At 65.9% G+C, this 14,750-nt stretch overlaps 5 protein-coding genes across 5 annotated transcripts; 4 read left to right on the forward strand and 1 right to left on the reverse strand.

Moving 5' to 3' along the window:
* The first annotated feature begins 3,560 nt into the window (after window positions 1-3,560).
* On the forward strand, window positions 3,561-7,042 carry EMIHUDRAFT_427944 (hypothetical protein). Its single transcript, XM_005764466.1, has 9 exons — window positions 3,561-4,073; window positions 4,348-4,403; window positions 4,477-4,577; window positions 4,726-4,822; window positions 4,956-5,097; window positions 5,234-5,300; window positions 5,766-5,905; window positions 6,063-6,430; window positions 6,585-7,042. Exons 1-9 carry the CDS (start codon window positions 3,602-3,604, stop codon window positions 6,702-6,704), a joined length of 1,563 nt encoding a protein of 520 aa, XP_005764523.1. The 5' UTR covers window positions 3,561-3,601; the 3' UTR covers window positions 6,705-7,042.
* A 175-nt stretch (window positions 7,043-7,217) lies between these two features.
* EMIHUDRAFT_213863 (hypothetical protein) lies at window positions 7,218-8,198 on the forward strand (the record flags this gene model as incomplete). Its single annotated transcript, XM_005764467.1, has 1 exon — window positions 7,218-8,198. One exon carries the CDS (start codon window positions 7,218-7,220, stop codon window positions 8,196-8,198), a length of 981 nt encoding a protein of 326 aa, XP_005764524.1.
* Window positions 8,199-8,913: 715 nt separating this feature from the next.
* Window positions 8,914-9,622, reverse strand: EMIHUDRAFT_213864 (hypothetical protein; the record flags this gene model as incomplete). Its single annotated transcript, XM_005764468.1, has 2 exons — window positions 8,914-9,150; window positions 9,347-9,622. 2 exons carry the CDS (start codon window positions 9,620-9,622, stop codon window positions 8,914-8,916), a joined length of 513 nt encoding a protein of 170 aa, XP_005764525.1.
* A 117-nt stretch (window positions 9,623-9,739) lies between these two features.
* EMIHUDRAFT_213865 (hypothetical protein) lies at window positions 9,740-10,331 on the forward strand (the record flags this gene model as incomplete). Its single annotated transcript, XM_005764469.1, has 3 exons — window positions 9,740-9,995; window positions 10,073-10,155; window positions 10,224-10,331. 3 exons carry the CDS (start codon window positions 9,740-9,742, stop codon window positions 10,329-10,331), a joined length of 447 nt encoding a protein of 148 aa, XP_005764526.1.
* A 1,907-nt stretch (window positions 10,332-12,238) lies between these two features.
* Window positions 12,239-14,130, forward strand: EMIHUDRAFT_437419 (hypothetical protein). Its single transcript, XM_005764470.1, has 5 exons — window positions 12,239-12,924; window positions 12,992-13,110; window positions 13,284-13,403; window positions 13,496-13,539; window positions 13,625-14,130. Exons 1-5 carry the CDS (start codon window positions 12,326-12,328, stop codon window positions 14,105-14,107), a joined length of 1,365 nt encoding a protein of 454 aa, XP_005764527.1. The 5' UTR covers window positions 12,239-12,325; the 3' UTR covers window positions 14,108-14,130.
* Window positions 14,131-14,750: the final 620 nt, after the last annotated feature.

The following is a 14,750-nucleotide window of genomic DNA, read 5'->3' on the forward strand; positions in this document are numbered from 1 at the left end:
CTCGAGGCACGTGTGCGAGGCCGAGCGGCGCGCGCCGAGGCTGCTCGACGGCGGGCGGCGGGCGAGTCGAAGGAGGCCGTTGCAGCGGCGGAGGCGGAGGCGGACGTGGCAGATGCCAATGCGGAGGCGATCGCGGCGCGAGAGCCTTCCGAGGAGGAGGTCATGGCTGCGACTCGGATGGGTGCACTCTACCGCGGGAGCGCCGCGCGCAAGCAGGTGGCGGCGCGGCGCACGGCCGGCGACTCGAGCGACCAAGCTGCCGCCGCTCCCGAAGACGGTCCGGGCGAGGAGGACATCCTGGCAGCCACCAAGCTCGAGGCGCGTGTGCGAGGCCGAGCGGCGCGCGCCGAGGCTGCTCGACGGCGGGCGGCGGGCGAGTCGAAGGAGGCCGTTGCAGCGGCGGAGGCGGAGGCGGACGTGGCAGATGCCAATGCGGAGGCGATCGCGGCGCGAGAGCCTTCCGAGGAGGAGGTCATGGCTGCGACTCGGATGGGTGCACTCTACCGCGGGAGCGCCGCGCGCAAGCAGGTGGCGGCGCGGCGCACAGCCGGCGATGAGACGGCGGCAGACGCACAAGACGAGGATGTGGCAACGGACGCGGAAGATCAGCCTCCGAAAGACATCGATCATCCGGCCCAAGAGGACGGTGGGACTGAGACAAAGGCAGACACGACGACAGAGGGCGGCGGCGGCAATGAAGAACCAGAGGCGGATCAGACAGCGGAGGCAGAGGTGAAGGCAGAGGCGGAGACGATTCCTGATGGAGAGGTTGGAGCTGACGCGGTTGTTGCTGCCAGTGAGGCAGGAGGTGCCGATGCAGAAGCTGGGGAGCGTGACGCCATCGAGGCCACACCTGGCGAGGCTGCGGGTGACGTCGAGGCGATTCCTCTTGACGAGGCCCAGGCCGGAGGTGAAGAGGCGGCTACAGGTGAAGACGCGGAGGCGATTCCTGATGGAGAGGTTGGAGCTGACGCCGTGGCTGCTGCTGCCGGTGAGGCAGGAGGTGCCGACGCGGAAGCTGCGGAGGGTGACGCCAGCGACGTCACACCTGGCGAGGCTGCGGGTGACATCGAGGCCACTCCTGAGGCCCAGGCCGGAGGTGAAGAGGCAGCTGTGGGTGAAGATGCGGAGGCTTCACCTTGAAAAGGGCCGCTTCTGCCATCCTCACGCTCCAGCCGCAAACACGGGGGAATACCGGTCGAGTCCGCACAGAGAGTTTCGGCAGACTCGCAAGAACTTCAATCGGGGGGCGCCTGTGTGTAAGAATGGTACGAAGAAAGAAAATGGAGAATGTGCACATAGGAGGGGCGTGAGAGAGAGGACGAGAGGAAGTTGGAACCTCTCCGCTCCCCCCGCGCGCGTGGGGGGGTGTATTCCGTACGCGCACGCCGGCGCTTTAGAGTCCCGCGACGGTACGGCACGAAACGTGGTACGCCAGAAAGAAAGGAGAGAAAACAGAACCCCCTTCGGAAGAAAACAGAACGAGCAGAGCAGATAGAAGTGGAGCGGCAAAGCCTCGCAACTTCGAACTCTTTCTCTCTAGCCGTCTAGGGGGTCTAGGAATGCCGCTCAAGGGGGGTTGGATAGGTAACCAGTCCCACAGACCCCTCGACACCCCTAGGTGCCCAGGTGCCCGAACCAAGAGCCAGAACATGCGCCGCACGCGACGGAGCACGGGGTGATGCTCACAAAAGTCGTCGATGTTCATGCCTTCCCCTGACACGGTCATCCGGTCGGCGCGACGCCCAGAAAAGTCCGACCGCGCAGCATGCTAAGAGACCGCGCACGTCACTACGACGGCTGTGGACAGACCCGGCGGCGGTGGCGAAGCTGGCGGTGGCAGCGAAGGCGGCGGTCTCGGTGGTGGCGGCGAGGGCGGCGGTGGGCTCGGAGGCGGAGGCGACGGCGGCGGCGGGCTCTGTGGTGGCGGGGGCTGGGAAGCGGTGGCGAGGGTGGCGGCGAGCTGGGCGACGGCGATGTGGTCGGCGGCGGTCTCGGTGGTGGCGGCGAGGGCGGCGGCGGCGAGGGCGGCGGCGGCGAGGGCGGCGGCGGCGAGGGCGGCGGCGGCGACGGAGTCGGCGACATAGAGGTGGCAGGCTGGGCGGTGGCGGCGAGGGCGGAGGCGGGCTCGGCTGGGGCAGCGAGGGTGGGGGTGGGGTCGGCGGGGGCGGGCTGGGCGGCGGCAGAGATGGAGGCGGCGGCGAGGGCGGCTGTGGCAACGAGGGGTTGGCGGGCTTGGTGGCGGCGGCGAGGGTGGCGGCGGTGATGGTGGCGGCGGGATGGGTGACGGTGGGCTGGGTGGCGGAACCGAGGGTGGTGGAAGCGAGGGTGGTGGTAGCGACGGTGGCGGCGGACTCGGCGGCGGTGAGCTGGGAAGCGGCAGCGACGGAAGAGGTGACGATGGAGGCGGATTGCAGCAGCAGCCTTCTCATGCCACCTCACGAACATCGAAGTTGAAGTACCATGGGGTGCATGTGCATGTGCATGTGCATATGCACGTGTGCGTGGTGTGTGTGTGTGTGTGTGTGTGTGTGTGTGTGTGTGTGTGTGTGTGTGTGTGTGTGTGTGTGTGTGTGTGTGTGTGTGTGTGCATGTGCGTGTGCGTGTGCGTGTGCGTGTGCGTGTGCGTTGTGCGTGTTGCGTGTGTGCGTGTGTGTGTGTGTGTCTTGTGGTGTGTGATTTTGAAAACCAACAAGAAATCAATCCCTAGTCTGGCCGATTCTTTTCGCGGTATCCGCGGCGGGATATGGCGGGATATGGCGGGATATGGCGGGATATGGCGGGATACCGGGAGATACACGCGGATATGATGAGATACGGAGCCCCCATGCATGATTGTTCACGACAACGTCCGTGAAGCGTGAAACCGCAAATCGGACGCGACGGGCGAACTTCGCGCTTCGACGGCCCCGCTTGTCGAGCGCTTGTCGATTCCCATGATTGGCGAGAGCTCGTCATCGACGAAGCGATGTCTAAGTTTTTTTTTGCCGTCGCGCTCTGCGGCCGGAGCGCGGAGAGGCCGGGCTGCTCGGCGTGAGGCGGGCAGGATACGGCGGGATATGGCGGGATATGGCGGGATATGGCGGGATATGGCGGGATATGGCGGGATACGGTCATATATGGAGAGATACATCAAGATACCGCAAAAGAATCGGCCAGACTAGGGCTAAATCACGACTCTCACAGTGATTTGGGCTCGGCAGAGTCTTGTCAGCCCTCGGCCGAAGCTCTTTCTTTCTTGTGTGTGTGTGCGTGCTTCTCTATCTCTCTTCTTGTGTGTGTGCGTCGTCGTGGTTCGTACGTAGCTAGGCATCAAGAATACTAACACACGGTACATGTGGAAGGGTTAAGATCGGTAAAAATAAATAAATAAAACGGACCAAAAGAAAGAAAACAGACAGCCCAAGGGAGGGATGGGAGGACGGCACGCCGCCACCACACAGGGATTTTATAAAGGAGAGGTGTGTGATCCGGACCAAGCTAAAGAAAGAAAACACACAACCCAAGGGTCGACCAAGCTAGGGTGGGCTAAGGGGCTATTGCAATACTCATTTGACTTCCGCTGCCGCCAAGCCCGCCCTCCGCAACACGGGACGCCCCGATGGCTCCAGACAACGAGAAGCGGAAGCGCTACGACAGGCAGCTGCGCCTGTGGGGCGAGCACGGCCAGGCTGCGATGGAAGATTGCTCCGTCTGTCTGCTCAACGGAACCGGCGCCGGCACCGAGGCGCTCAAGAACCTCGTGCTCCCGGGCATCGGCTCTTTCACGGTGGTTGACGGCGCGGTTGTCACCGAGGCGGACCTGGGAAACAACTTTTTCGTCGAGCAGCGCGACCTGCGCACCTCTCGCGCCGCGTGCGTCACGCGCCTGCTGCAGGAGCTGAACGAGCATGTCTCCGGCGCCTTCGTGGCGGAGGACATTGCACAGGTGCTCTCATCGCGCCCCGACTTCCTGCACAGCTTCGGCCTTGTGATCGCCACGCAGCTTCCCTCGCGCGAGCTCTGCGAGGTTGCGCGCATCTGCGCGGACCGCTCCATCCCGCTCATCGCCCTGCACGTGCACGGCTTCTTCGGTGCTCGCCTCTCCTCCTCCGCTCTCCTCCTCCCCTCTCCTCCTCCCCTCTCCCCTCGCCACCGGACCGCCCTCCGGGACACGTCCGCCCAGACTGGCACCCCGTCGTGGCTCGCGACCCCCGACCCAACGACCACACGCCCGCCCACCCCTCACCTCCGCCCTCTCCCTCCCCCCTCCCACCCCGCCTCGCACCTCCCGCCCCTCCCAAGCCGCCGGCCCCGCTCGTCGCGCGAGTTCCGCCGGCCTCTCCACCCCTCCCTGCCGCATCGCAGGCTACCTCCGCCTCGCCCTCCCGGAGCACGTCGTCGTCGAGTCCCACCCCGCCCACGCAGCCTCCTCTCCCCACGCAGCCAGCAAGGCAGAGAGCCGCCCGCCCCACCCCGCCGCGTGGTCTCCTCCAGGCGATGCTCGACCTGCGCGTGCTGGCGCCGCCCGCGGAGCTGCGCAGCCTCGTCGCCGACCGCTTCGCCTCCCTCGCCGCCCTCCCCGACGCCGAGTTCTCGTGCGCACGCCCCTCGCCGCAGCAGAAGCAGCAGCAGCAGCAGCAGTAGCAGCAGTAGAAGCAGCAGCAGAAGAAGCAGCAGCAGCAGCGACAGCACCGACCCGCCCCCCCGCGCGCCTGACGCCCTCCCCCCCTCCCGCCTCGCAAGGCACGTCCCCTACGTCGTCCTCCTGCTGCACGCTGTCGAGGAGTGGTCCGCCGCTCACGCGGGCGCCCACCCCTCCAGCTACGCGCAGAAGAAGGAGGTGACGCGCTGCTCGAGACGTACCGATGCTGCTGATCAGTCATCATTCATTAGGATTGACTACTAGGTGCGCGCGCTGCTCGAGACGTACCGATGCTGCTGATCAGTCATCATGAATTAGGATTGACTACTAGGTGCGCGCGCTGCTCGAGACGTACCGCCGCCCGCACCTCCTCTCGGACACGAACATCGAGGAGGCGCTCGCCGCGGCAAACACGGCCCTCTCGCGGCCAGAGCCGAGCCGCGACCTCTCCTCCCTCCTCGCCTCCGCCCGAGGTCGCCCCCTCGCCTCCGCCCGCAGACCTCGCCCCCGTCCCTCGGCGGAGAGCACCCTCGCCGCCCACAGGCCGCCTCTCTGGCCTCGCCGCCGAGGTGCACGCCGCGACGGCGCGCGGCGAGGAGGCGCCCGCAGGCCAGCGCACCCTGCTCTCCTTCTGGCTGATGGCCGCGTCGCTGCAGGCCTACGTCGCAGGCACGCGGTGCAGGGCGGCGGTGTAGGGCGGCGGTGCAGGGCGGCGGTGCAGGGCGGCGGTGTAGGGCGGCGGTGCAGGGCGGCGGTGTAGGGCGGCGGTGTAGGGCGGCGGTGTAGGGCGGCGGTGTAGGGCGGCGGTGCAGGGCGGCGGTGTAGGGCGGCGGTGCAGGGCGGCGGTGTAGGGCGGCGGTGCAGGGCGGCGGTGTAGGGTGGCGGTGTAGGGCGGCGGTGCAGGGCGGCGGTGTAGGGCGGCGGTGTAGGGCGGCGGTGTAGGGCGGCGGTGTAGGGCGGCGGTGCAGGGCGGCGGTGTAGGGCGGCGGTGCAGGGCGGCGGTGCGCCGCGCACTCGCACCCCGCCTCACTCTCCCCGCCCCTCCGCCTGCAGGCGAGGGAGGCGGCCTCCTCCCAGCAAGCGGTCGCGCTGCTCTGCCGCACGGCGCAGCTCGCTCGCATCCTCTGCAGCAGCTGCCGAGGCTCGTACCCTTAGGCGCGTTGCCCGACATGACGGCCGACACCGCCACCTACGTCCAGCTCCAGGAGCACCACCAGCCCAGCAGTCGGAGCCTCGACCTCGAGACCTCGAGACCTCGAGCCCCGCCCCCCCAAAGCAGCCGTGGCAGAAGAGCTCTTCTGACCAGGCTCCGCCCCCCCCCCCCCCCCACCGGAGGAGCTCTACGCGCGGCAGGCCCGCGCCGACGTGGCCGCCGTCGCGGCGCACGCCGCCCACATTGCGTCGCTCGAGTCGCTTCCGAGCGACCTCGCGCCTCTAGCGGAGCTGACCCGCTTCTGCAAGAACGCGCCGCACTTGGCCGTCCTCCGCTTCCGCTCGGTCGAGGAGGAGTACGCGGCAGACGCGCCCGTCGCCGCCGAGCTGACCCGCGCTCTCGCCGCCGACGACCCCTCCTGCGCGATCCTCTACATCTTGCTGCGCGCGTCGCAGGCCTTCGCGGCGCAGCGCGGCCACGCGCCCGGCTTCGCCGACGCCGACGTGGAGTCGGACATGCCGGCGCTGCGCTTGTGCGTCGCCGAGCAGCTCAAGAGGCTCGGGCTCAACGGCGAGCGGCCATGCCCCGTCTCCGACGATTGGGTCGCCGAGTACTGCCGCTGGGGCGGCGCAGAGACGCACAACATCGCGTCGGTGCGCCAGCGGCTCGCACCCTCCGCCCCGCCCAGCATGCTCCTCACTCCAGCCCCTCTCGCCCACTAGCCTCCCCTCTCGCCCACAGGTGCTCGGCGGTAATATAATATAATATAATATAACATGATATGATAGCCTCCCCTCTCGCCCACAGGTGCTCGGCGGCGTCGCGGCGCAAGAGGCCATCAAGGCGGTGACGCGGCAGTACGTCCCGCTCAACAACACCTTCCTCTTCAACGGCTCCAACGGCGTCACCGCCGTCTACGAGCTCTGAGCCGAGGAGCGACAGCGGGACGAGCCCTGCTGCAGCGGCAGGCTGGAGAGCCAGCGCGGGTCTCTGGACTGGGGCGGAGTGGGTTGGGGCGGTGCTCCACCAGCTCTGCACAACTCGAGGGGCGCTCGTCTCTGCCCCTCGGCGCAGGCGGGCCGCGGGTCGCTCTCATTACATGCCGGGCGTCGAACGCCAGCGCGGGCCGAGCCACACCGCTCGCACGCAAAACAGCCTCTACGGTGTCTCCGGCTCGCAGAAGATGGCATGACTCTCATGCGTCTGGGGCGGGACGTGTTGCGTACAGGGGAGGGGAGAATGCTGACAGCGCACTCGTTAGCTTTCCCCATCATTTGGTGGAGCTCTGCAGATTTCTTTTTTGGGCGCGGCGTACGCCCCGAGAGAGCGAGTACAGTAAGCACGGCAGCGTGTACCTTTCGCCCTCGAGGTGCAGCAGTGCACACTCGAAGGCTGAAGGCGTACACGCTTGCTGCAGCGAAATCACAGACGTTGCCATCGATGCCACGGCTCCGAGTGTCGCTCGGCCTCAACTCTGGCAGCAGGTCGGGGCAGCCGGCGTGCACTGTGGTAATCGACCCGAGTGGCGCGGCGCTGATGCAGGCGGTGAGCAACAAGCTGCGGCTCAAGAAGCGCGAAGCAGCGTCCGCACACCTCTACGTGTGGAGCACCGGCGTGCGAGTCGATCTGGCCGCTGCCGACATCAGTGGCTGCGTCGCTGACGGCGACCTTGTCGTGGTTGGCTTTGGCGAGCCATTCGCAGGCAAGCAGCCCGCCGCTGCGGCAGCGGGCAGCGATCCCCGGGCATGGGAGGCCCGCTGGGAGGCGCGGTCGGCCGACCTGGCCCTGGTGGAGTGGCGCGACGCGGTGGCGATGAACCGAGCGCTCGGCCGCCTCTCGACGCTGCTCGAGCACCCGGCGCACCGCGGCAGGCTCGTGAGCCACGCACAGCAGCGGCGGCTGCCGTCGGCGTCATACCTCGGGCACAACCTGTACGCAGACACGCTCCGCAGCTTTGAGAGCCTCGCCGCCGCCGCCCGAGAGGCTGAGGCGGCTGCTTCGCCCGCGGAGCTCGCCTTCCTCGCCGGGTGGGCGGAGAGAGGCGCGCCGCAAGTGGTGGTCTCGTACGTCTCGGGCGCCACGCCCACCCTCGCCCACGAGCTCTGCCACGCGCGGTACGCGCTGCTGCCGCCGTACCGCGGGGCGGTCGACGCGGCGTGGGCGCGCCACGAGCAGCTCCTCTGCAAGTGGATGGCGGACCTCGGCTACCACGCGTCCCGCCACGCAGACGAGTTTGGCGCCTACCTGCTCACCGAGCCGCACGCCTTCTGGCGAGGCCGCGTGGCGCCGCGCGAGGCGGCAGAGCTGCGCGCCGTGCTCGCCGCCGCCCTCGGCGAGCCGCTGGACAAAACGGAAGGCCCGTTCGGCGTCCGGCCGGTGAGCACTCAAGCGGAGGAGCTGCTGATACCAGGGAGCGTCTAGGGATTTCCCTTCTTAAAAATCACGTCCCGTGCCCAGACCCCAGTGTCGTGAAAGAAAGAAAACAGACAAGCCGCGGCAAGGGAGGGAGTTACGTGGGACGCACTTGGAGCACTTGGAGTGCAGTCATTAACCTCACATCCAGCTTCCAGGGCCGGGACATAAAAGGTCTTTTCTCGCAGCTGCGAGATGTCTACATGCTTTCTCGGAGGGGGCATCCAAAAACAACAGGGCGGAAGGGAGGGGTGACCATACGCGCAGCGCAGGAGGGGTGCCCCTATAAGGGGGCACAAAGGTAGCTCAAAGGGGAGTGAACAAGACGCCGCACAGGCGACGTGCACGCTCGCCGCCTGCGCTCGCCGCGTCGCTCTCTCCCTCCCCTTCTTTGCTTGAATTTTCGGAATACCTCCGCGAAGCTGCCCCCAGCAGGCGTTTGATCAAAATCCAAATCTCTCTACTCCAGTTGAGGCTGCCCTCGGACTCGAGCACTTGGAGAACTTATATAAATAAATAAATACAACGGCTGGGTCGAGGACAGACACGTCCCCACCTTTGCAGGATTTTGCAAAAGCGAGGGGGGAGGGCGCATCGCCGCGCGGAGAGGGCTGGGCACAGGGCACAGGGGATCTCTCTCGCATAGGATATGCACTCGGCGGCACGAGGGCAAGGCTGGGCGTCCTATGTTTGTGCTCCCCCCCGGACCCCTCGCTCTCGGGCACTAACCATCTGACCACTCATCGACGGGGCTTGGCGAGCGGCCGCGCTGCGGGGCAGGGCTGGTGAGGATGGGCTCTGGCCACTCGCCCGTGCGGTTGTAACCGCGCATCAGCCGAACGGAGGCCTCGACCGCCCCTCGCGGCAAGCTCTCGAGCATCTCGAGCAGCTCGCCCGCCGCCATCGCCGCCTCGAACTGCTCCCTCATGCCGAGCGCGCCGCATACCCTGCGGACCGCCTCCTGCTGCACCTCGTCCGGCGTATCGGTTTCATAACTTGGAGAACTTGGAGTCGATTGGAGGAACAGAATTCTCTTCACGCTGCAGCTTGCCGCGGCCCGGTCCAGAGGCCAGCGCAGAGGCCAGCTCATCATGCCTACGCGGCCGTCGATTTCGTACACCCTTTGGTCGCCGTGGGGGGGGGCTTCTGCCCGTGACCGCGGAAAGCTCCAGGAACTTCGCCGGCGCCTCGAGAGCAATCCGGAAGCGACCGTTGCCTGCGTACTTGCCGGCCTCGCACTGCTGGCCTGGGTGGCGACACGCAGGTTCAGCTTCTTCGGCAGAGGCGACGGGGAGGACGACCAGCAAAGGAACGAGGCGGTTGCAGCGCGGCTCCAGCGCTTTGAGAAGGAGCCCGCCCGAGCCAGGCGGCGGAGGTCGCCCCTGCGAGCGGCTCCCTCGCGACGCGCGTTCGACGACCCTCCGCGCCACCATCCCGCGGCAGCGACAGACAACATGCGGCTGCAGGTGCACGGCGAGGAGGTGACGGTTCGCGACGGTGGGTACGAGCCGCAGCGTGCGCGTGCTGTGCTGGACACGGGCAATGCGCACATGACCGTGATCGACGAGGCATTCGCGCGGCGGCACGCCATCTACGCGGAGTCGAGCGCGTTCGCACCCTTGGGCTACACGACCCTGCGCGGCATCAACCCGGGCGCGGAGACTAGGGCGCCGGTGGTGTTGGCGGCGGTCACGCTGCGAGGCAGAGAGTTTCGCATCCGGGCTGCCGTCTCGCCACTCACGCGTATGGATATCCTCGTGGGAATGGACATCCTGGAGGCGCTGTTCGCCGATGGGCTGGCGCTAGGTTGAGTCCCTCTGTGTGTTTTGGTCTCGTGCAAGTACTTTTTTGTTTTTGATCACTTCACACTTGCCGGACTTGAGGAATCGTGTGTATGCAGCAAAACCTGATGCACGTATGCTGTATGGTCTATGGAGACGAGCGACTGGATGAGCGTCTTTTCGGAGTTTTGTGGAGTGCAGGTTATCAGCGGGCATCTGATCGATCCGCCTCGCAATTCTTTTCTCCTCTCAGTGGACAGTGCTGCGACGGTGTATCATTCACTTTATGCCACCAATGCCCGTCTGGGTTTTTTGCGCCGAGTCGAACTGCGGGATTCGAACTCGAGACCCAGTGGCATAAAGTGAATGATACAGCGTCGCAAAGGATATGCAACGGTGGCATAAAGTGAATGATACACCGTCGCAAGTGCGCGCCAGTCGCGTGCCTACATCCTACAAAGGAAAGACAAAGAGAAAGATAAAACACCAAGCTGTCCTCTGTGTCTTACGGCTCTACAAAGAACCCTGCACAAAGATCGCACGGGGCACGGGCGGGGACCTGTTCCTTTTTACCCATCTCACAGTAGAGGTGTCCGTTTTATTTAGTTAGTTATCCTCTGTGTCTTGATCTGCTAACAACGAAAACCTACACCAAAGGGCCCGAAGGAAGAGAAAACAGAAAACCAAACGAGCCAGGGCTGGGACGAGGACAGGGTCCCCACCTGCACCCTCCCTTCTGGACCTGACGGGTTGCTCACTGCGCCCGGTCCAGCAGCGGAGATGGGCAGACCGTCCCAGCAGGTCAAACCGAGGACGAGGACGCTCTGGGCCGGCGCGGGGGCCCCAGAGGGTGTCCATGCGGGGGGGCGATGGGGTCCCATGGCCCGCCGCAGGCGCCGACTTTTTTCTTTTTTTGCGCGATTTTTCAGTTGTTTCACGGGAATTCGGCGTACTTGCGGCCATGCTATCACGCCTTGCGACATCCTTTCGGCGCTGCTGACCGTGCCGTGCTGCACAATTGATCACCTGCATAGCTCGCGGCCTTAGTATCAAGCATTCAGTGACGACCTGATCGTACGGCCAGTAGGAAGGTCAAGGTGTCCTTCCATCGTGTGCACGCTTGGTGCAATGCGCGTCGCCTCGGATTGGCTGCTGGCACTCTCGAGGCTATGCCTACACAGCCTCGCGCGCATGGGCAGTCATGAAGGACCACGCACCTTCTCAGGACAGCGCCGGTGCCTCTCTCTTGGACCGGCAAACTTTGTGGTCTAGTGTCACCAATATGGGACCAGTGCGGCATCGCGCCATCGACAGCTCTGAACTGCGCCTCACCACTGACCGGGGAGGCCGCCAAGTGGGCCAGCACCGGTCGCACATTGTGGCAGCAGTCAGCAGTCCATGGCTGATAGCTAGAGCAGCAGCGTCAGGGTCGCAGGGTCGGATCGTGTCAAGCCTCTCGCCCGGCCGGCCGCGTGCAGACGTCGGCCTGTCTGCTGTCTGGAGTGATCTGTCGGCGGTCAGTACGACCGATCAGGTTGGAGGTTACTGATGATTGGAGGGTCTATCTGTGTGTACTCCTCGAGATCTCTCCAAATCTGCCATCTAATCAACCGTAATCATTCGGGAAGTTGGTGCTAATAGAGACTAATAGAGCCGGAGCCCCGTTTCCGCACTGCGGCGCGGCGCACGGTGCCTCCGGGGGCCCCCGCGCCCCCCCAGAGCGAGGACGCCGCTGCCAACTCACCTTTTGTCCGATCACCAGCGTCTAAGTTTGAGAGCCCGCTCCCAGGGGCTTCATAAGTTCCTTCAACGGCGATGACTACATTCCCGGAGGACTGCTGACGGGGTTGCGGTTTTTAACTAAAAGTGGAAGCAGGGTTTTAACTACTAAAAACCGGCGGCGCGCCCCCTCTTTCGTGCTGACACTGCTGTAGAGCCTACTGTATACTTGATGCAGAGCTTTCCGACGTCATTTTGTTCGCCGCTCCGCTCTCGGCGCCCGCCGCCGCGCGCGCGGCCCGCGCGCCACCCCTTTTGCGCAGCAACACCTTAAACTTCATGGCCCTCCAAATTCGGGTCGGAGCGTAGCGGAGTGGGCCCCGAGTTTGAAAAGGGCGACGGACGCTTGCGTCCTAGCCTCCAACAACGCCTCCCCGGCGCAGAGGGGCCCCCGGAGGGGCTCAACCGCTCCACGCCACGCCGCTTGCGGCGGTCCTATTCTCCGCTCCGCTCCCCGCGGGTTATTTCTCATCACGCCGTATCGGCAGGCGCGGCGGGGGCACAGCCTCGCCCTCACCGCCGACGGCTCCGTCTGGAGCTGGGGCTGGTTGGCCGCCTGCGTTGGGGGTGGCGGGCATGGCGTTCGCGGCGGAGGATGTGCCGCCCGCTCGCGTAGCCGCCGACGTAATCGAGGACACACTCCTGCCCGCCAAAGAGCAGGTTGCTGCTGCGTCTGGTGGTGCGCTCGAGAGGCTGCTGCTCCGCAGCGCTTCACCCACACCGGGCGAGCCTATCGAGGTTGAGCACGATGACTCTCCCAGGAGCAGCGTGGATACACCCAGCGTGGTCGAGCCGGCGAAGCTGTCGGGAGCGGCGTCGGCGCTGCTGGTGCTCGTGTGCGCCTGCCTCATCTCGAGCACCGGCCTGTTGACGCGCGCCGCCGAGGTGGATGGCCAGGTCCTCTACTCTCCGTTCGCCGCCTCGCTCTTCTCGGAGCTCGGCAAGCTGGCCATTGGGGTCGTCTGGGCGATGGCGGAACGCACGCCCTTCCCGCCGCCTGCGGAGCTCGGCCGCGCCGCGCTCGCCTTCGTGCCTCCAGCGCTGGGCTACGTCGTCGTCAACAACTTGCGCTTCACGCTGGTGCAGGTCATCAACCCGGGCCTGCTGCAGCTGCTGTGGAACCTCAAGATCGTGTTTATCGGCGCGCTGTACGCGCTGCCGCCCTTCCACCGCCGGCACCGGACAGCCCCTGCGCCGCACCTCTTGCCCGCGGTGAGGCCTGAGGGGGTGTGCGGTGAGTAGGCTCGAGCTGCACCAGTGGGGCGGCGCTGCGATCCTCGTCGCAGGCACGTGCGCCGCGGAGGCGTCTCAGTGGGAGGTTTCCGACTCTGACGGAAACTCGATGACGGGCGACGCATGGGGCACCCCTCTCCCTCTGCCCTCTCCCTCTGCCCTCTCCCTCTCCCGCCCTCGCCCTCTCCCTCGCCCTCGCCCTCTCCTCGCCCTCGCCCTCTCCCTCCCCCTCTCCCTCTGCCCTCAGTGCCCTTGCCGCCACCTGCGGCCCTCCCGCCTCCTCGCCCCTCTGCTCCTCCAGGGATGGCTCTAGTCGCCGTCTCGCTCACGCTCACGTCCGCCAGCGCGGTGGCGTGCGAGCACGCCTACAAAAGCACGGACCTCTCGCTGCCGCGCCAAAACATCGTCCTCTACTCGTATGGCGCCCTGCCTCCGCCTCCCTGCCCCCACGGCCCTGCTGCACAGCGTAGCCATTCTTCGTCATTGCTCCACACTACCTGTGACACGTACTAGGCGCCTGCCTCAATCTCCTCGCCGCCACGGCGCTGCGAGAGGAGGTGCGGGGGCGCCGCTCCCTTTTGTCCAGCGGGGCGGGGATCGGAGCCTGACACCCCCCGCCCCTCACCCCCCTCCCCTGCGCAGGTCTCCCTCGCCGACCTATCCCTCAGCTCCCTCACGCAGCACTTCTCCGGCTGGACGTGGGCCGTCGTCGCAGCGCAGAGCCTCGCCGGCTTCTCGGTGGGCGCCGTCTTCAAGTACGTCGACTCGGTCGCGCAGGTCTTCGCCGACGTGTGCGCGATGATCGTGGCCGCCGCCGTCTCCCACTTCCTCTTCGGCCTCGCGCTCAACCGCCTCTTCCTCGTGGCGATGCTCACCTGCGCCGCGGCGCTCTGCGTCTACTACGCAGACAAGCTGCCGCCCAACACACCGTGCGTGGCGCGACTGCTCCGCCGTGCACGCCCGCTGCGAGGGCACAGCCCCGCTATCGTCGAGATGCTGAGGAGTGCGCCAGCGAAGAACGAGCTCGTGCGGGAGCAGGGCATAGGCGACGGGGAGGAGAGCCGGCCTGGCGGCGAGGAGCGTGTGGGTCTAGCGGGCGAGAGATGCGAGAGTGCTCAGTTTTAAACGTACATGTTGTCCTGGCTGTGAAATAGAGGAAACGAGAGCCCGCCCTCTCCAGCTCCACACCAACGACCCTGAGGTCCACCCCTGGTATAGGTTCTCTCTGGTGCTCTGTGGTGTCACTCTCTGGAGTCGCTGGACATTTCTGCATTCTCGATTCTGGACACATCACCCGCGCTGGCCGCTGAGAGCCTGAGACCTTTTTTGCGCAATAGCGCAAAAAACCGCCCTCCCCCTTGCGGCCTTGGCCCGTCGCCGCCTTTGCTGTTGCTGTTTGCAGAGATTGCAGCAGACAGCGCAACCGTCCTGATCACATTTCACACGTAGCGGTGCCGTGGCCCGTGTGCAGATTCGCGCATGCAGCATGGTGCCATCTCTGCCGCTCTGCGGCATATTCGCCCCCCGCCCCCCGAGAACCTGAAGCGAGCGTGCGCGTCAATGAAAAGTCGCATCTCAGTTCTGTCGCGGCCGTTTGAAGACGCTGTGCGCCGCGTCTGTGCTGGGAAGGACGCCCGCGACATGCTCGCGATGATCCTGCGCCTCCATGCTTTGGCCCGACAGCACCATTGGCGGCATGTAGCTTGGCTCCTGCGCCATCTGTGGTGCGGGCGAGGGTGGAGGCGGCATCGTCGCCACGCCCGTCGTC

The sequence above is a fragment of the Emiliania huxleyi genome, assembly GCF_000372725.1.
Source record: "Emiliania huxleyi CCMP1516 unplaced genomic scaffold EMIHUscaffold_59, whole genome shotgun sequence".
In the NCBI taxonomy this organism is placed as follows: domain Eukaryota; phylum Haptophyta; order Isochrysidales; family Noelaerhabdaceae; genus Emiliania; species Emiliania huxleyi.

Bases quoted from the DNA above. Each gene is read 5' to 3' on its own strand.
- EMIHUDRAFT_427944 (XM_005764466.1), top strand. From the start codon at position 3,602: ATGGCTCCAGACAACGAGAAGCGGAAGCGCTACGACAGGCAGCTGCGC. The intron at 5,301-5,765 runs GTGCAGGGCGGC...GCAGCTGCCGAG, and splicing joins GCCTACGTCGCAGGCACGCG to GCTCGTACCCTTAGGCGCGT. The intron at 5,906-6,062 runs GTGGCAGAAGAG...TCGCGCCTCTAG, and splicing joins CCCGCCCCCCCAAAGCAGCC to CGGAGCTGACCCGCTTCTGC.
- EMIHUDRAFT_437419 (XM_005764470.1), top strand. From the start codon at position 12,326: ATGGCGTTCGCGGCGGAGGATGTGCCGCCCGCTCGCGTAGCCGCCGAC. The intron at 13,404-13,495 runs GCGCCCTGCCTC...GACACGTACTAG, and splicing joins CATCGTCCTCTACTCGTATG to GCGCCTGCCTCAATCTCCTC. The intron at 13,540-13,624 runs GTGCGGGGGCGC...TCCCCTGCGCAG, and splicing joins CCACGGCGCTGCGAGAGGAG to GTCTCCCTCGCCGACCTATC.